Genomic DNA, 20,811 nt, shown 5'->3' on the forward strand with positions numbered 1-20,811 from the left:
CGTACTTTTAAATGCCCCAGCAAGCACTCGTGTTTGACATTTCGAAATTATTTGATAATTTTCCTCGCACTTGGGAAATTATATATGACAATCTACTAATAGTGCTACTCAGATCAATCTGAAGGAATTTTGTTTTATAGTTGATATGGAATTCGTCGTGTTAGAAGTTGAAAAATTGAGTTTTTAATTGTTCATGAAGTGTGTTTTATTAAAAGTTTTGTTAAGTATCCATGGTTAAGAACACGTAAATAAAATAGAAGAAAAAGAAATGAAGACAATACTACCTAGACTGTCAAAGGATAAAATTTGGCGGCTACGTCAGCCTACCAATGTTTTTGAAAAAAAAAAAAAGAATTTGTCGAATGGTATTTGTTGACAATCTTTAAGAAAACAACTCAAAAGTACCTTCACATAAATATACTTTATCAAATACTCAAACACATTTAACAGAGCCATTAGCAAAACAAAATTTGTCCTGTTTTTTAGGTAAAGCTATCACCATTGCAGTACCTACTACATGTTAGACTGGTACTGAAACTTTCAGTTATATAAGCAGCGACCTTTCTGACACTGAATAAAAGCGATACCCAAAGGTCAAGAGCATTTGATATCTCAACCGCTCCAATTTTTCCGTAAGGTATTATATAACGTATATTCTAGAATCAAAATCTATACAAAGAATTTTTTATTAAAAATCATGTTACGGTTACAAGCGTCAGTTTTTCTTTTGAGTTTTCATATGCAGCATTGAATTTCGCGAGGGCATCGTTCATCTAGCAGCGCAATACTGCCATGTTCAGAAAAATAACATTATCAGATGGCCAAAGATTTTGATATCTTAGAACCGGGCCTAAGAGAGCTTTTCAAAGTGAAGTTACAAATGGCTCAAAAGTTAGTTTGGATTTTGTGGAGAAATTGCAGGCAATGTATTCGAGTTACCATACTGGAAATATTGACGGTTATAGTAGCACTGACAAGTCCGTAGGAGATGTGATGTCTTACAAGTAAGTAATATTGGTTGTATATTATATATTTCTTTAATTATGCTACAGTTTCACTGAACAAAGACAGAAACGACAAGCAAGTTTGAAATGAAGTACTGCGATTTATCGAGGGCTACGTTATCGTTCATGAAGGATCTTTTTCTTGGTCTGACTCATCAGTAGAATGTGATTACAAACAGTGTGCAGGCAATCAAGGTTTGACATGGAAGAAACTGGGATATAAAGCAATACTTGAAATTATGATGCAAAGTTGTCCCGACGTTCCAAAGAAATTATCTGTAGATGACAAAATACGTTTAAGTACCATATTCGAAAGCATTTACTGGAACGAAAGCACGTCTGTTCGTGTTTCAACAACAAATGGTGATTATTTTGCAGAATATGTTGTTCTTACTCCCTCCATTGGCGTTCTGAAGCGAAATAAATACAAGCTCTTTCACCCAGCTCTCCCATTGTTACAACAGGAAGCCTTTGAAGCTACCGATTTTGGTGCTATTATGAAAATTTTTCTTTACTTTGATACAAAATGGTGGAAAAATAACGACCAAGCGTTTTCTTTCTTCTGGAATGAAGAAGATTTAAATTCAAAAGAAGAAGTTTGGGTTACTAAATTTCGTTATATTCTGAAGCTGCCGAATAATCCTCGTGTTTGGGTAGGCTGGGTTACTGGTGACTTAGTACCATAAATTGAGAAATTGTCGGTAGAAACACTGAAAGGTGGCTGCCAGTCAGTGTTAAACAAGTTTTTAGGCAATGATTATAACCTAACTAAAATAAGTCAGATCATTAGATCCAACTGGTGCACCAATGAGAATTTTGGTGGTACTTATTCTTACACAAAAACGGGATTCTATAAAAGGAATTTATCTTATCAAAAGATCTTAACTGAACCACTGAATGGTGTTACACAGAGGCTGAAAGGATAATAATTAATCTTTACAAAAAATGGGACAAATAAAATTTGTGTTTGCAATAAATGTGCACTGAAATAGTTTGAAAATTGAATTTCGGTCTGTCTTTCGTCTATTGGCGATTTGATTTGATTTGACAGAAAATCAGCCAAATTATTAGTTTGATTGTTGTAAAAGTTAACAAATATAGCTACATAATAAATCAACATTTGTTTGATCATCCCCAGCAAATATTTGCTGACCTCATTTTACAACTATAAAAGTGAGTTTTATCGTCAACATGATGCATAGCTAACACAGATCACTTATTCATCCCTTCCAAAAACTTGACGATGTCATACAATTTTTTTAAGTAATTATTGTCTGAAATTTATAAATTTTATAAAATTAAGGTTTCTGAAAACTGTAACACTTACATTCAATAAAAAAAAATGAAACATTTCAGGACATATAACCCACTAACCAGTTGCCATTCTACCTTTAAACCTACTGCCTTTTGTACTATTTCCGCAATAATTTCGAGTTCTAAAGGCAACCGACCCAGTTCCGACTTGCTCGACATGAAGCAACTTCGGCCGAGCTTTTCGAAATAAATTGATGAAGAGAAATATTAAACTGGCGCCGTATGAGGGAGAGCTTTATTGCAAGTTTCCACCATTTAAGTGCAACACCGGCAACCTTTAATGCGCTTTTTGCACCCATAATATGTCTATAATAGAGTCGCGAAGTTTACAATAGCAGCGTCGTGACGCTGGCGGAACCGAGACCCGCTGATGTATAGAGTCTAGGCTAAAGTTTATTAAGTGGCCAGACGCCACCAACAATGCACTGCATTTAGTCTTTTTATGCAATCAATCTTCATATGCACAGAGGTTGCTCGTTCCGCAAATACAAGAGAACTGAGCAAGAGAAATCGTATGGAAGCGGGAAATCAGCGGCGGTGGCTTTGGTTTCTTTGTTCCTTCGAATTCAGACGAGGAAGCTCGTTTATACTCATTACTTATCAGCGTTATGATTATTTGAGGAAATGATCGGATGTTTGTGTGAGGAACTGTGGTAGATTTAGTTTATCGTTGTAACGTATGAGATGTGGGAGCTCAGATGATTCATTTTATTACGTTAGTAAGGTTAACGTTGTAGTATAAGAAATACTAAAAGGACGTCACGCCTGTATTTACTTGCTAGAGTTTTCAAATAAAAAGAAATTTTAGATGTACCTAAGTAAAACGACCGTATCAAAAGTAGTGAATAATTTGGGTTTTCGATATAAGAAAACCAATAACATGAAACTGTTGTGTGAAACGTCCCATGTTGTATCTAAAAGACGTAATGTTTTGAGGAAATTATTTTGCAAACTTATGAAGCAATCAATCCACAGGTCAATAGGTAAAATGGTACCAGCACATTGTATATAGTTTTTAAGTCTAACACCCATACTGATTAGAATATTGACATTAAGTTTTATTTTGTACGCAACAAATTAGTTTTATTATAACAAAAACATTTTGTTCTAAAATAACCAAATTATACATTATTAATTACATATAAACAAATCTTCTTTTTTCTGCTCATATTGAGAAAATGTTGAATTTTTCAATCTATTGAAGAATGAGTACCGTAGAACGGGGCTAATAGGGAATTTTTTTTCGAATTTTTGTTAATCAAACTCAAACTAATTTTTTTAGATTTTTTAAAATAAACGTTTTGGAAAGGGCCTTATGTTAGCAGTTTTTAGTATGCAATAAAATTGTCACTGTCTAAACAATAAGGCCACAAAAATTTTTTTTTCTTATTTTCTTAAATTTTACCTGAATGGGGTTATTCGGGAAACCTTGTAAAACTATACAAAAACCGAGTTACCCCGCTTTATAAGTATTCCAAATTTTAAAAAATATATAATATTGTTTTTTTAATTTGTATTTTCCCATAGATCGCGTGCATTCTCAAAAAACTGCTCAATAATCGGAGGTGAAAGTGACGCTCTTTTTGTAGATATATTGGAAGACAAACGGTTTGAAATCAGGTGTTTGTGTCTTTTAATAAAATTGGTTGCCCAATCTGGTCCAGGCAAGTTATTTTTAAGTCGTTTTTCTTGAAGGCCAAGTTTATCCAGATAAGCTTTTACCATTAGTCTTAATTCTAAAAGATCAAATGGGTATCCCCAGCTTGCTACAAGATTTAAGTGTTCCAGAAAAACAGTTTCCTCTTCCTGACTGAAGAGATTTGGACGACCTGGACTATCATTTTTGTTTTGTCTTGAAACACGTCGTGCAATTGTAGATTTTGGAACCAAGTATTTTTTTTCTGCTTCAAGAAGAGTTAACTTTTTTGCACGAAAGTCTTCAACTACCCGCTGTAAATTCTCATTGCTATAAGCAAAATACGGTTTGTAGTTTTTACCATTTCTAGTATTCGATAACGTCCTTTTGTACTTCCGCACCATTTTGCGTCTTTAAAAAAAATTGTGGTTTGAAAAGTAACTAAACAGTACAATAATTACATGCAGATACATGCAAGTACTTGTATTATACAAGATCCTGTAATAATAAGCAATTTCCCAAATAACCCCGATGGGGCTGTCCAAGTAGCCCCATTTTAGTAAAAATGTCGCCCAAGACATATTTTTCAGTCAATTTTTTTGATTTTTTGATATTTTGCGGCAAATATACGTAACTTTTTGTCTGAATATTGATACTTACTCTGAAATCACTTATTTTGTTTCTAGAGCACAAAGTTGGACATACAAAAATTTTTCAAAAATGTAACGTCCGCGTTTTAAACAAATCACTGCATTATCGGCTTCCCATTTCTAGAACTCTGTACAAGAAACTTTTAGGTTCGAGACTAAACTCAACTTTTCCACTGGATGCGTTCGGAAACTATCACGATCAGCTCTCACATTTCCTGAGTAGCCCCGTCTTACGGTACTTTTCTTCTGGTTATGTTTAGTTTACACGTCATCATTTTTTCAAAAATTAATAATTCTTGATTTTTTTGTCTTTATTTTCTTGATTATATGAACAGAAAAAGTATAGTGTTACACTCGTGAGAAATTGGTCATTCCACTGGGATGAGTTCCTCCACTGCCTTTGGCTGGTTCCGTAAACTCTCATCCTTGCGTAATGACCAATTTTCTCACTCGTTGAACACAATATAATATTTCGTGAACTTCTCGCATGAAACTTCTGAGGGTAGTCACGATTGATTACCCAACAGTAATCAGCCATCATGTGTTGGTCCCATCTGCCTTGGTATCTTTCTTCCATCGTTTTCGGGTCTTGGTGAAACCTTTCTCCTTGTTCTTAGCTATAAGCACCAAGATTGTCGGGAAAAGGGTCAAGATGGCTTTCTCAGGAAGGTTTTAATGACTTCAACAAACGATGTCCATACTAGTGATTCCAAATCATTAATGGACTTTATAAAATGAGCGTCTTTACTGAGTTGCCTAGTCTGTGATCCATCCAGGCGCGGATACAGGATTTCGTTTAGGGGGGGGGGCAATTTTTGTGAGATTTTACCTATCTCCCAGATATTCTTTCTAAATCAAAAAATTTATAAAATTTTAACTAGTATACTCTTTTTCACATAACATGGGTGACATTTGGTTGTTTTCGTTACACGTATAGTGTACAGTAGAACCTCGATAATCCGAATTAATTGGGAAAAAGGTGTGTTCGGATTAACGATTTGTTCGGATCAGCGATTTTCCCAAAAATCTGTAAGGAAATTGAATAACTTCATACACAGTTGAAAACAAACTTCAAGAAATAAACCTTAATTTTATTAAACAAAATTAAAGAATTCTTAAGCAACATTGGATAATAATAGATACATTCTAAAAAAATATTACTCCATGACCATAAACACGCTATCTTTTTGGAATCAACACGCCGGGATCTATACCCTGAAATTTTTCAGAATTTTTAGACGAATTTTTCAAAAATGAAATTTTCCATTATGTATTCTCGACGATTTTCGAAATTTATCTAAATACATTTTCTTGTAGAGTTTTGGCCTCAGAAGTCACTTCTGGCTTCATTTCTTCGATAACTTAAACCATTTTTCCAGATTCGTCCAGTTGAAATACTTACGGCAATTTTTAAAAATTTCGAAAAATTCGAATTTCACACCGAATTTTCGAAAATATTGCTCGGTTACCATTAACATGCTATATTTTTGGAATCAGCACGTCGGGATATACATATATCCCCGAATTTTTTCAGAATTTTTAGGAAACTTTTTCAAAAATGAAATGTTCCTCATGCAAATTTTCACCCATTTTCGACGATTTTTGAAATTTAGCTACCTAAATAGCTTTTCTTGTAGATTTCAGGCCTCATTTCTTCGATAACTTTAATCTTTTTTAACAACAACAATTTTGAAAAACTTCAGAATATTCCATACAACATATGTAAAAAGATCTTGCGTCATTTTTGAAAGTACTTAGATGCCTGTTTCCAAGTTCAGTTCGGATTGCAGAGTTTTTGTTCGGATTAATGAAGCATCGACTTCAAATAGCCTCTGTTCGGATTACTGGATGTTCGGATAATCGTGAATTCGGATTATAGAGGTTGTAGGTACTGTATTTACAAAATGAAATGCGATTTCAAAATTTTGAAATTGGTCAAAATAAAGTACCTCGGTCGTGTGTCAGTACCTGGATCCGCGCCTGGATCCATCTAAAATTCCAGTTGAGTTTTTCTGCACTCAAACCAGAAAATTTGCTCGATATTATGTAAAACACAATCCCTAATTGTCTAATGCTTTTACATATTGTTTTATCAGGTCCAATTTTAAATGAAGAGACAGAATTTTTTATCTCTTGAAACCCATGGCAAATTTACAACATTTTGTCTTCCAACCACTAGTGCCTCTAGTGAAGGTTAGTTCTTTGTTGTCCACGTTTAGCACGACTACCCCAAAGACAAGAAACAAGGGTACTAAGAATATTCATCCTGATGTTCCAATAAAAAATTCACCATTTTAAGGTCAACACAAATGTCTGATTGATGGTCTTGGTGTTTTATTTTATCTAATACGAGAGCAATATTGTGATATTCTTTCTTTGGCTTAATCAAATGAGCAATCGGAATCGAACCATATGTATTGCCATTGTGCAACAGAACGCATTAGAGATTTCGTTTTAAACTGTCTATAAAAAGACGCCACAGTCTTAGTTCGTATTTAGAAAGACCCATTGTTGTGAGAAGACCGCCAACATAAGAACAAAAAACAATATTATCTTCTACAGAAAAATATGGGACTGATTATTATCTTTCCTTGTTCCGATAAAACGTCATTTTTGTGTGTGAAATTAGCACGTTTCTTTTTCTTTTAATTTTGAAGCCAACAACTGTGTGGATTCTTTAGAGAGATCGAGGTCTCGGATCAGATCATTCAGCTCATTTTAATTGAAGGGTTGGGGAGTCGAATTATTGCCACTGCTGAGTTCATTGCTTGTGCTTTTATCTACCTCGTTGCTTGGCAATTCTAAACATTCCTCAACAGTATTCCCGTCTTCTGGATGTGATACACGTCTCGTGACTGAAGGTAAGTCCTAACTTAGCGTATGTAGTTATATATGTATAGCTTAAGAAAATGACGTATCCTAATACGTCATTTTCTTCTTATTAATGCCAAATATGTAAACCCAACAAAAATAGCAGTCATCCCAATGATTTTTTTTGTTTTTTCCAGATCATTGATACTTTGAATTTCAGACGTTTCCTTACACCATTTAACCATTGCATTCATTGCACATTTTAGAGACATTACGCAGCGCCCATGACTTTTCCTGGTCCTTCATCTCAGTACCAAAACATAAAAAAATAGGTAAGTTTGTACTAAATCTGTAGTTATGGACCTTCTACACTCTTTGTTTGTGTACTCACCACAAATGTAATGGAAGGTATTAGGGTCGTTTATACATCTTCTTGATGACATATTACGTATAAGTAGCTGGATGGATTTATGCACCCAAATAAGAAAGTAAAGCAGAAATGGCAATACTGGAATTTCTGTAAAAACTGCACGCAGAAAATATTAATAAAAAATAGTGATAAGAATACCAAATGGCCCTCTATTGAAAAACCATAACAGTTTGTTGGCACCAAACAAAAACTTTTTTATTCGTTGACCTGTGTCATTTATGAACGACAGTTTTTTACACGAAACGTGGGTTTTTAGCAAAAGTGGAGTAAAGTTCTCACTGTCATCAAAAGCCACGAAGAACTGGTGATAGTAGAAGGTTGTAGGTGGGTGAATAGCATATGTGAAAGGCGATATATCGCTTTCACATATATCTATAGACATGTGTTTTGATCTCATTCCGAATTATCGGGCTATTAATTACTGGAGCAGAATGATGACTTGATAAATATCTGCTTCGAAGTATGGTTCATGATATGTGCCTTGCAAAGACTCGAAGCACCCACGTTAATAATACAGTAACATGAAATTATTCAGTGGTTGAAAACCCACAGTACAAATTCTTCTAAAATATCTTTTAGATAAACGTTTTCCGCTTCTTCATCAGTTTGCATTTTGAAAATCGAATTATATAATAAACAAAATGGTATCCATAACAACATGAAAATAATAACCAGCTATGTATTAAAGTTCAATCTTGCCGGAAATACACAATATTTCGTTAAAAATATTTTAGAAACTAAAATACAATAAAACGTTATGTATGTAACACGGGCATAATTGCCGATTGCATAATGTCCCTAATTATGCCCCTAATACATAAATAACTATAATAATAATAATAGTAATTTATTGTCAAACAGAACTGTTCCAATAGAGACAATAAAATATAAATAAGAAAATTGATGGCTACATTTGCCTTAAATACAAATTAAATGTACTCTCCGTACAATTAAAAAAATCTAAATTAACTGGTAGATTGTTTATAGCAGTCACAATTTTATTAACAACAGAGCTATTTAAACCAAAATTAGTTTTTCTAAAGGGACAAACAAATATATCGCGGTTTCTGGTATTAACTAAAGGCGCTTTAAAATTTAAAAGCAACAAATGCTGTGGACAATCTATTTGATTATGCAAGAGTTTAAACACAAATCGCAGCTTAAATTTCAAAACGCGTTTCGACAGTGCTTCCAATTCTGTTAAATTAAGTCTCTGATCATAATTATATTGCGATTTATTAAGCCCCATCTTGAAAATTAAGAAGTTACACATTTTTCTCTGCACTCTTTCTAGTCTTGTTACGTGGACTTCATAAAAAGGAAACCAAATAATTATGCCGTACTCTAAGATAGGTCTAACTAGTGTAATAAAAAGCTTACGAACAGCAGCAACGCAGTGAAAATCTCTAGTCATCCTTTTTATGAAGCTACTTACACGATATGACTTATCAATAATATAATCCATGTGGCTATTAAAGCGTAGTTCAGAATCAAAAACTATTCCTAGATCTTTAATTTCATTCACTCTTTCCAAAATCTTATTATTTATAGCGTAGGCGAATACATAGTTACATAATTTTCTAGAGAATGTTATAATCTTGCACTTGTCATTGTTGATCATCATATTATTATTAATGCACCACTTCGTAGTAATATCCAGGGCTGTTTGGAGCCGATAACAATCTTCAAAGGAACTTATCTTGGAAAAAATTTTTAAATCATCAGCAAAAAGCAGTAGATTCGATGTAGAGAGGGATACTGCAAGATCATTAATAAATAGTAGGAAGAGTATTGGACCAAGATGACTGCCCTGGGGAACTCCAGAAGGTGTTAAGAGAGGATCGGATAGAAATCCCTTTAACGAAATTATTTGAATACGATTGGTAATATAAGAGAAAATCCATGTGTGAAGTTGACCACAAATACCGAGATACCAAAGTTTTTTCATTAGAAGAGCATGGTTAACACGATCAAACGTCTTACTAAAATCTAAATAGACCGAGTCAACCTGGCATCCATCTTCAAAAGCATCGATAATAAATTCATTGTATATAGCAAGATTGGTCACTGTACTTCTACTAGGAAGGAATCCATGTTGATACGGTGAAAGGATGTTTCTGTACATTCCAATAAGTTGTTCACTAATAATTGATTCTAAACCCTTACATAAAGCAGAAATAATAATCGATATAGGTCGGTACTTAGTAACTTCAGATTTGTCTCCAGTTTTATGCAGGGGAATCACATGAGATTGTTTCCAAATACTGGGACAAATACCAGTGTCGATAGATTTTCTGTAGAGTAAAAAGACAGGCCAGGCTAAGCTACTAGCACACTGATTTAGGAAATAAGAAGGAATTCCATCTGGTCCTGGATTTAAACTAGGTTTTAGAATTAATAGTTTGTTTCGAATCAAGTCAGGATTTAAGTCAGTATCATGTAAATTAACGTTATTCAGAAACAAAGAGGGATTTAATTCAGGGTTTTGGTTGTTCACGTTTGAATCATATACAGACTTAAAGTACTTAGCAAACATATTGGCAATCGTTTGGGGATCAGAGGAGTGAAAATCTTCTTTTATTGCAGCCTTAGCTAGTCTACGAACCGCTTTAAAATGATTATAATGGGTTACATTCAATGTAGATCTGTATAATGAAAATAATCTACGCTTTTTATTTACAAGTTTAACAGTATTTGGCTTAAACCATACTGGAAAATGAATATTGGGCTTACTAGTTTTAGGAGTACAGATATCAATAGCCTCATGAACAATGGAGTAGAAAGTTTCAATTGTAGCTTCAATATCTGAATATTGCAAAAGAGAACCCCAGTTTATAGATGAAAAATAGTTATTTAAAAAGTGATAATTGGCTTTTTTGAAGTTATAGTACCAACTGATTGAAGGCACAATATTGGAAGTTGCATGATTTGTGGGGAGAATTATACAGAGTGGAGTCAAGAAAGGCCAAAATGAACTTTGTTTACCTCGTATTTCAGCTTTATTTTTATTTTTCAAGTTTAAAAAGATCACACATATTGTTCTTTATTCTTTCAGTGGCATGTTTTATCCACATACCAATTTCCAAAGTCTCTGAAAATTTGTTCTCAGCTAAAATTGTTGCTTATTTTATTAAAACTATTATGACTAGTTTTATTTTATTTGTATTTTTACATAAATTATTTATTAATTTTTGCAAATCAGCCACAACACGAAACCCATTTTTTTCCAAATAGATAATAATCTACAACTAAGTTTTAAGTTAAGAATAATGTTAGTAGAACTTTTAAAAATTTTTTAGTTTAGTTCGCCGTACATGTACAATAAAATTTGTATGTTTAAAAACAACGAGAAAATTATAATCTATACTTATATTTATTTTTATTTAACTACACTGGTGAAATATGTTTTTGATTTTTATGCCATTAAAATACTTAATTCAAAATATTCCATGCCTACAATTTTAATTTTAACACAAAATACACTAATATTGCGGGAATTTTAAGAATTTTGATACAAATTAATTATTCTTTCCGCCTCTCTAAAACCACTCTCGATGGCCCCATGAACTGTTGAATAGTGAATAGGATTAGAAGCTTCTCCAGCGAATAAAACTACAGGTTTTCCATTTGCATTAGTCAACGGTTCAGCTAAGTCCAACTGATAACGAACACCAGGTTTCTCAAATCCAACCCTCTCGTACGAATACGTCCCTCGAAAATGCGGATTAGAGCGCCAAGAAGACCTAAAATAATAACAAGAACTGAGGTGTTGTTTCAACTAAATCAAATAAAAGTAAAATTTACTGTAGTCTTACTTGAGAATGCGATTAGGTGCTCTTATATCATAATCTTGTCCCAAAAATTTCTTGAGGATATACACACAACCATCTTTCAACACGGACTCTGGTGTTTTTTCTATATCCGGAACGAATTCCCCAGTAACCCACGTTACCAAAACACCGGGGTTTCCAGGAACTTTCGCCATTATTGTGATCGCGGAGACCCAAGAAATTCCATTTTTAATAGGTGCATATGGAAACTCTTTAGCTGCGTTATGCAAGTCTTCGTCGTTCCAAAGAAATGTGAATATCACATCGTCTTTGGTCCACCACTCATTTTCAAAATTTAAGATGATTTTCATAACTCCTGCGATTCCTATTGCTTCTATGGCATCCAATTTAGCTTTGGGTAACGCAGGACTGAACAGAGTGTCTTTGTGTGCTTTTAACACACCAACTGAAGGAGTTACAATTACATGATCTGCTGCGTACGTCGTGTTATCCAAAGTGTATACGATTACCTCACTGTCACTCCAAATTATTTTTGAAACTTGTTTATTCAAATGGATTTTATCGTCTATTGGCAGTTTTTCTTCGGGGTTAGGGAATTCTTTCGTTAAAACTTGTAAAATGGTTCTATAACCTCGTCCTTTCCACACTAGGAGTTGATGTCCTTCGCTTCTTTCATAGTGTTTGACTGTTGACGTATCGAGCCAGGAAAATGCACCATCGATCATCAATGACACTTTCTCCGCTAGTCTAAGTGCCTCATTCAATATTTTTATTTTTTGTGTGTCGCCGCTGTACTTTTGAATAATTGTGGCATTGTACCTGTTAAGATAACACAAAGTATGTTGAAAAGCTTCCAGAATATATTTAGTGTTATCATTTTAAACTTGAGTCTATCGTAAATGTTTTTAATGTAGATTTATATGAAACTGATGAGAACGTAAAAAACAAAACAATCAATACTTCGGTTAGCTGTGAAAATATTCCAAAGTGATAAAAGTCATGTTTAATGGCGTATTGAATCATGCTGCTTATTTACATTAGTAGCCTCTAAGTTGTTTTTAACGATAATTTTTAGGTAATTTTAAACAAATTATGTGGAATGAATTTTTATTAAAAAGTAAAATTTGTTCTATGTTTTGCATTTCTGTAGTGAGCAATAATTATGATTATTTCGGTACCTACATCCATAAAAATAAAAATAACACCAGTATGGTTCTGTACCGGTCATGACAATAAGGGTCTGTAAGTAAGGGTATCGTAAAGGCGGTAAATCACTAATCAAAATGTATCCATTTATCCGGTTCAAAACTGAATCTCAACTCAAAATTCTATAATTTATCTTAGAAACAAGTTAACCAAATGCTTTTAAATTTTGAACATTATCAACAGCTTGATAGATTTCTAACCAAAATTTGTCTATACATACCAAGCAAAATTTTGATGACCTCACCTCTGATTTTCAATACTATATACACAACGAAAAAATTTAACATATTATAAAAGACAAAAGGCAGAATTTTATAAATTTAAATGACTCTAACATTTAACTATAATTTAAAACTTTAATAACATCATTTTAAAATTATATATAAATTATTTTAGACTTACTTCTTTATGAATAGTTCACCAATACTAATTCCGGTAGCATTAAAATTGAAATTGCTGGAATCATATCCCAAAATTACTGCTTGCAATTCCTCCGTAAACGCCTCATCGAGTCTAGAACCATTAGAATAATAAAGTGCAGGTTGAAACACCTCAGATATGGGTTCTAAAACGTCCAAATCTTTTACCAGTTCGTAAACAATATTATTTTTTTGTCCGTGGCAGTATTCAGCACCAACATCTACAAACTTTTTTCCAAATTTAACGCTATTAATGCGACCACCAATTCTGTTTTCGGCTTCAAGGATTGTTATATTTGTTATGGAATTTTCCAATAATTTTGTAGCTGCAGCTATGCCGGCAGGACCTGTGCCTATTATCAACACTGTTGGTTCACATTTTGAAAAAGCACTTACGCACAAAATTAACAGCAATTTTATTAATAAACGCATTATAGGAGCTTCTATTCAACGTGGTGTTTTGTTTTAATTGTATATTTTATTAAGTATTTATTGTACGGGAGTATTATATTCCATAGTATCAAAATATTTTATCGGGTCACACTTAATATAACCTTTCATTGATAGAAAAGTTTCAATAAGTTTCATCACTCGTTTGTTACCCGAATAGAAATTAATTGCGACATGTAATAACAAACAATAACACTTTTGAAACATTTAATACAAAACACTTGCTATAAATAACTGACATATTAAATATTCACTCACTTCATTGTTACCTAGGTACTTCACTGTGACGTTAAATTTGTATAATAAATAACTATAAGAAGAATTTAACTATTTAATTTAAAAATACATACAAAAACATATGAAATTGAATAATCGCCATCTATGTCTCTACAGACTATTAATGCAAATGCGTGAAGATAGGAAAATGTTAATCAAAATTTGTTTATTGTTTATTGTTTAATCATCCAACAGGGTGGGAATTGCCCAATTACTAGATGATATTTCCGCGAATATATAAATTAGAGCAGCATTTTTGCTTTATGTGGTACTCTGACTATTCTTTTCAATGTGGGTTTTTTTAATTGTGGAAAAATTGTCATTAAATATGTCACTTATGTTCGATATTTGATTATACAAAACGGACATATTGAATATCGGTGATTTGATCAAAACGTTAGTTCGTGCCTTTTTATAGTAGAACGTAAATTTACTTCTTGTGCCAAATGTAGGAACCATCAAATTGAAATGACACAATAATTCTTGGCAATCCACGTATCCATTGATTATTTTATATAGTAAATAAAGACAACTAATTTTCCTCCGCATGTTTAAATTTATCATATATACCAAATCGGCCCGACAATTCATTTTGCGGTACTCCCCTTTCAGGGTACACGCCGTCACACTTGTATGCTAAGAACTTCAAAAATCGCCTTTGCAATTTTTCAATGTCATTTACGTGACAGGTGTAGATAGGAAACCAAATAACCGAACAATATTCTAGTTTAGCTAAGACCATAGTGTGAAATAACATGTTTAAACAATCAGGGTTTCTAAATTCTCTCGTGTTTCTTATGATAAAACCAAGGACTTTGAATGAGTCTTTTAACATGTGCTCTAAATGTTAAGAAAAGCAGAACTTAGGTATCATCAAAATGGAGACCCAAATCTTTTATAGTAGTATAAGACGGTAACCTTTTTGACAGAATCATATAATTATAGCTATTTATCTCCTTTTTGCGGGTATACCTTATGATCTTGCATTTATCCTTTGATAAACTGAAATTGTTTTCGCCCCACCATTTTTCCACATTTCTAACATCTTTTTGCAAAAGTATACAGTCCTCCATGTTTGTAATTTTTCGATATATTTTTATGTCGTCAGCATACATAACAAAATCACATTCTAAATGTTGACAATCATCAATATACATCAAAAACAATAGTGGACCCAGATTCGATCCTTGTGGAACACCGGACTTAGCGTCATACCGCAAGGACTTGCAGTAACCATTATATTGGACAAATTGGGTTCGCTCATACAAATAATCCTTCATTAAATTTAAAACCCCGCTACTAAACCCAAATAAAGATAACTTCTGCAACAGTATGCTATGATCAACAGTATCAAACGCCTTAGTGATATCGAAATAAATTGTGTCAACCTGACCATTGGAATCAAGAGCCTCTGCAACATACTGTGAGAAGAGTGCCAAATTAGTGGTTGTAGAACGTCCCCGGAAAAATCCATGCTGACGAGAAGACAACAAGCGAGCAACAGATGGATATAAATGCCGATGTATAATAATTTCGAAAAGCTTGGAAAAATTACACAGAATTGAAATTGGCCTATAATTCTCTATGTGTGTTTTGTCTCCACTCTTAAACATAGGTGTTATCTTTGAGACCTTCCATATGCTAGGAAATTTACCTGTTTGCAGTGCCAAATTGAAGATAAAACTTAACGGATCGGCAAATGCCTCGCAACAGTCGCGAACCAAAAATGATGGTATTTTATCTGCACCAGCTGTCATCTTGTTTTTCAGTAACTTAGCAGCATTTACGACTTCATCCCTGGAGATATTACGGACAGTTAGAGACGGAAATTTATAATTAGTAGACGTGCTATAACATGATGGTTGATTAGTAAATACACTAGAAAAATATTGTGCAAAAGCTTCTATGATGGCCTGAGTGTCCTGCACAGACACGCCATTAAAATGCATACAACCTGGTATTCTGGAATTGTTCTTTTTTGATTTAACATAACTCCAAAAATTAGACGGATCACTTTTTATAATATTTTGCATGTTTTTTATGTATTGTTTGTAAGAAAGAGAAATAAGATATTTAACCCTTTTTCGCAAATGTTTATATTCAGTATATTTATCAAACTTTCGGTATCTGAGATATTGTTTCCGTGCCAAATTCATAAGTTTTATAACCCGTATATAATGTCACCATCAAACCAGGGTGGATAAGTGGATTGTGCTAGATAAGAATTCTTTGCTGTTTAAAATTTCACGAGAGTGTATGGCGAAATTAAATGTTGTTTATTGTTGCTTTTGAAACTTTAACACTTGTTCAGCTGTATTTTAATATCAGAGGTATAGAAATTGAAGATTTAAATGGAATTAAGGTTAAATAACACAGAAACACGTAGCGGAAGCGGAGTGCGTGGTTCCTTGTCGAGCTGGCGGTCGCGCCATCTGCATAAAAGATGCATACCTTGGGTAGAATTCAGGGGAACGATCGGGATGACGTGATGCTCGCGGCTTTGTCCAATAGCCGGGGTTTCCAATTACGAGTTTGCGACCGTAACGGCCTGTTTCCGCACGGCACGTTTCTTGGTCATAGAGGGTTGTTGGGTGGCAAGTGCTTGCCGATAGGATAGAATAGAATCACCGCCGTGGTGGGAGAACAGCCACGCCAGAAATCTCAAACTCCGTTCGTGTTACAACGCCCCCTATGGGTAATTTTGCTGTGCTCTAGAATGAAATCGCTATAGTTTGATCACCCCAGTAACATTTTATATGTAATCAATATTGAAGTTCTAACATTTAAATAATATGGATAACGATAGATTTTTTTTTTTAAATCAATATTGGTTTTAAATATTGAATATATATTTATTTTCAATGTTTAATACTTATTTAGTTCAGAACATTTAATAAATGTTCTTCATATGAAAGGGGGTATGGATATAAAAAAAAACTTGTATGGAATACAATATAATATTTATTAAATACAAAGATACATTGTCACTGGAAATAACAGTGTATTTGAAACGTTGCGGCAATATTTATACATTTAAAAATTATTTGTCCTAGAACCAATTCGTTGAAAATTTGTACCGGGTGATTTTTTTTTAATTTCTACTGTAGTTACCCATGACACTTATGTCAGCAGTGAAACTGAAACTGCTGGCATAAGCTTCATGGGCAACCGGAGCATAAATTTAAAAAATATTCTGATGTGAAACACAATATAAATTTTTTAAACATAAAAATACATTGTCAATGGAAATAACAATGTTCTGCTACATTTCAATCGTTATACAGAAATATTTATTTAATAATTATTTGCTCTATAACCAATTCATTGAAAAGCGATATAATTAATTAAAATAAAAAAAATCATACCTCATGTTTTTTTCGATGAGAATTCATTCTTGTTTTTGTCTGCGCTTAATGAGGTCCTACCATTTTTTAAATTTCAGCAGTTGTGGCGTTTTTGTGAGGTTTCCGTGTGGCACCTACAATTTTAAATTAACTTACAAATTTCGTAATTTTTAAGAAATTACATAACTTTACATATTGTAGCCTTGTTAATTGTGAGTTCACTAAAAGAGAGCTTATTTTTTCCTTGCCCTGAAAACTTGAAAGCAATTTGGTTCATTATTATTAATAATTTCTTCAAAATTGCATAGGTACATGTTTTTTTACATCTTCTCTTTATGGCAAATAAACATTATTATCAGTCTGAAACTAACTAGTTTATAAATACTAGGAGTTAATAATAAGAATAATAAATGCTTACCAATTCATTCAATTTCTGCGTATCTCCCGCAATTTCTAACTGGATTTCTTCTTTTTTTTGGTTGCGCCCGGACATTCATCATTTTGTCTCTACATTCATAATGTGCTTATATTCAGAAATATTAAACCTCTTAAATATACTTACGTGTTGAGAAATTGCATTTTCTGCATTGCTTGTAGAAGTGAGGTTATGTAGGGTTAGTACTGTCATGGTAGAAGGTATCCTTCACGGTGGTAGAAGTAAGGTGTGGAAACCTCATTCATAACTTTCCTCAAAATCATTGGTAGAAAACACAAATCGCGTGGTTTGGATTATATGTCATTATCTGTCCACACCGCAGCGACGTCTAGAGAGATCAGTTGAAATTAAGTAATAGAAAACTGTATTAAATCTTTGACATTTATGCCAATGTCATTTATTACCCAATCACAAATGTCGAATCATCTACCAATCACACGATTCACACCAAAGACCAACCACAAACCGTAGTGCTGTGATTTATTTTCCCTCCAACGAATCTGTCACTTATTTCATTCATAAATACACGGACAAGTTGAAATGTTAATACATAGATGGACATACTGTGCTGCATACTATTTCGTAGTAAATAAGCCTACTGGGATGCGTGTTTTATTCAACAAATTGGAGCGGCTTGTTTCCACACCTTACTTCTACCACCGTGGTATCCTTCTACCATGAGTACTGTTTTCTTGACAAAACGGTATTTACTACACTATTCTGAATTTATCGCAGTACCGATAATCACAATTCACAATAGGACAAACACCATGAACTTACACAAAATACTTTTTGAACCACCAACAATAACAGAAAATATGTATATGTTGCACATTGCGCAAACGCGTTCCAGCAGAGCAAGCGCAAATTTAAGTAAGTTTTATAAAAATGATGAATAAAATTATTATTTTTTGTTCGCAACAATAAAAAAATATTACTTTTTAAAGAGCAATTAATAGGGTGCAACACAATATTTCGAATAGTGTAAATTTCACAATAGCTGGTATTTTTTCAAATCAATTTTTAATATTGCTCCAATAAAAACCCTATGACATAAATTACCTACAAGTTGTCCCAACATGGTACTTTTTTTTTCATTTTTGTTGTTCGGTATCTTGATAAAAAGACATTTCATAAATATGTAATATATGTTGAAATTCATATATAAATTTATAAATATAAAATGAATATTATATAAATATTTGTAATATCTAGTCAACATTTAATATTATATCAATCTTGTATAAATATTAGAAAAATATTGCTTGCTACTGGGGCACCACACTCTTATAGCGCTCTGGTGCCGCTGTCGCTGCCTACAATTTTCATTAAAATTTTGTTCTCTTGTTGACTGCCATAACTTTAAATTTGCCGCCACACGTCCGTAATAACTTGTGTATTTGGATCCAGTTACTTTAATTCAGATTTTTCTTTGTTTTTATTAAATTTGTGATTTTCAAATATTTGCATTAATTCAAAACGCTTAATTTGATTTCATTCAAAATTAGGCAAGTTTTTTTTTTGTAGCTGAGCATTAAGAGGTGTCTTCGACCGGTGCAAGTTAGTCGCAGCTTTTTTTTTGTCAGTGGCGGAATAATTAATTTTGTGTCCTCCATAGTTTGTAGGAGTATTTTATTTAGTGATACTTTTCCAATCTTGGAGTCCACCACTTGCATTTGAACACATTTCGCCACAAAGAAAAAAACACAAACACAATGTAGGGTCCTATTTTGTTAGACGATCACAACCAAGGCCAAATTTTTGAATTTTTGAACTTTTCGCAAGCTTTCAATTTTTTTGTCACGTCAATTTAAGGCGGGATGTTTGGGTTATCATTATCACAGTATCAATTAAACAACATTGATTTAAAAACGTCAACGTTGCTTTAATACGCGCTAATTTTCGTTAAATTTGATTAATTACGCTACATTACAATGGATAGTGAGTACAACTATGTTCTCTGGTACAACGTTCAAGATGCTGCGAATGAGGCAAGTCAAGAATTACTGCCGCAAAAATCCAAAATCAGATATGAAAATGCCTATAAATTTTTCAAACACTTGTGCCAGCAGCGAAAGCAGGTGAACATCGACGAAAATGTGCTTTTGCCTTATTTTCTGTGAAAATCAAAACAATGTAAAACCCCTTCGATCTTGTGGTTGGAGACAATGCCTTCCAATCAGGAAAATCACGATATATCTAAATATTCCAAATTACGTGTGGTTTTGAAACGTAAAAACGAAGGATATCAACCTAAAAAGTCTAACGTGTTTATCAGAGAAGAAATTAATCGTTTTTTCGTGGAAGCTTCGGACCAATATTACCTAATGATAAACGTAAATGTATCGTCCAATAATTATTTTACAAACTAACACAAATTTATCTATTTTCAGGTAGTTACAATATTAGGATTAGCAGGAGCATGTTGTTCTGATGAGCTTATCAACATAACTCTAGACGATATTCAGGATATGCAAAATGTTATCATTATGAAAATTCCAAAAACTAAGAATAAGGTTCCCAAAACATTTACTGTTGTTGACAACGATGAACAGTGCATTAGTTTTCTTGGATTATGTAGAAAATATTTGACCATTAGAAACAAATGTAGCACAGATTTAAATAGATTTTTCTTAAAGTACGACAAGGGTAGATGTGTGAAACAACCGATAGGAAAAGCTACTTTCAGTCGCATCCCACAACTGTGGTAAAATCGTAAAGCATACATGGGACATTCATTTTGCCGAACACGTCCGCAACGTTATTGGCAGATGCAGGGGTGATTGTTTTGGACCTAAAACGGTTGGGAAGTTGGAAATCTGCTACAGTCGCGGAGGTTTATGTGGCAGAATTAATGAGAAACAAAATAGAAACAACAAATAAGATATTTTACAGCAATAATCAAGCGACCAACCAGTTCTGCTGGTCTGCTGCTTCTACCTCTAAAACTTCGATTCCGAGTACGCCTGAAAAAGTCGCAGATATAGAAGACAACCATCAGAGTGACCAGATAAACACTCCGTTGGGGAAGTTAAACCAATGTT

General features: G+C 33.3%; 1 protein-coding gene and 1 pseudogene across 1 annotated transcript; one reads left to right on the forward strand and one right to left on the reverse strand.

Annotated features, from left to right (window-relative positions):
- The first annotated feature begins 817 nt into the window (after positions 1 to 817).
- LOC135144726 (peroxisomal N(1)-acetyl-spermine/spermidine oxidase-like) lies at positions 818 to 1,948 on the forward strand (annotated as a pseudogene).
- Positions 1,949 to 11,199: 9,251 nt separating this feature from the next.
- LOC135144645 (spermine oxidase-like) lies at positions 11,200 to 13,725 on the reverse strand. Its single transcript, XM_064076697.1, has 3 exons — positions 13,245 to 13,725; positions 11,661 to 12,455; positions 11,200 to 11,588 (listed from the first exon to the last, which is right to left on the reverse strand). Exons 1-3 carry the CDS (start codon positions 13,691 to 13,693, stop codon positions 11,345 to 11,347), a joined length of 1,488 nt encoding a protein of 495 aa, XP_063932767.1. The 5' UTR covers positions 13,694 to 13,725; the 3' UTR covers positions 11,200 to 11,344.
- Positions 13,726 to 20,811: the final 7,086 nt, after the last annotated feature.

Source organism: Zophobas morio, unplaced genomic scaffold (genome assembly GCF_036711695.1).
Source record: "Zophobas morio isolate AGI-343-1 ecotype UQ-CSIRO unplaced genomic scaffold, CSIRO_AGI_Zmor_V1 ptg000108l, whole genome shotgun sequence".
Taxonomy (NCBI): domain Eukaryota; kingdom Metazoa; phylum Arthropoda; class Insecta; order Coleoptera; family Tenebrionidae; genus Zophobas; species Zophobas morio.

Coding starts and splice junctions, on each gene's coding strand:
- LOC135144645 (XM_064076697.1), bottom strand. CDS start 13,693: ATGCGTTTATTAATAAAATTGCTGTTAATTTTGTGCGTAAGTGCTTTT. Junction 12,456..13,244: donor GGTGAACTATTCATAAAGAA/GTAAGTCTAAAA, acceptor TTATCTTAACAG/GTACAATGCCACAATTATTC. Junction 11,589..11,660: donor GCACCTAATCGCATTCTCAA/GTAAGACTACAG, acceptor TTATTATTTTAG/GTCTTCTTGGCGCTCTAATC.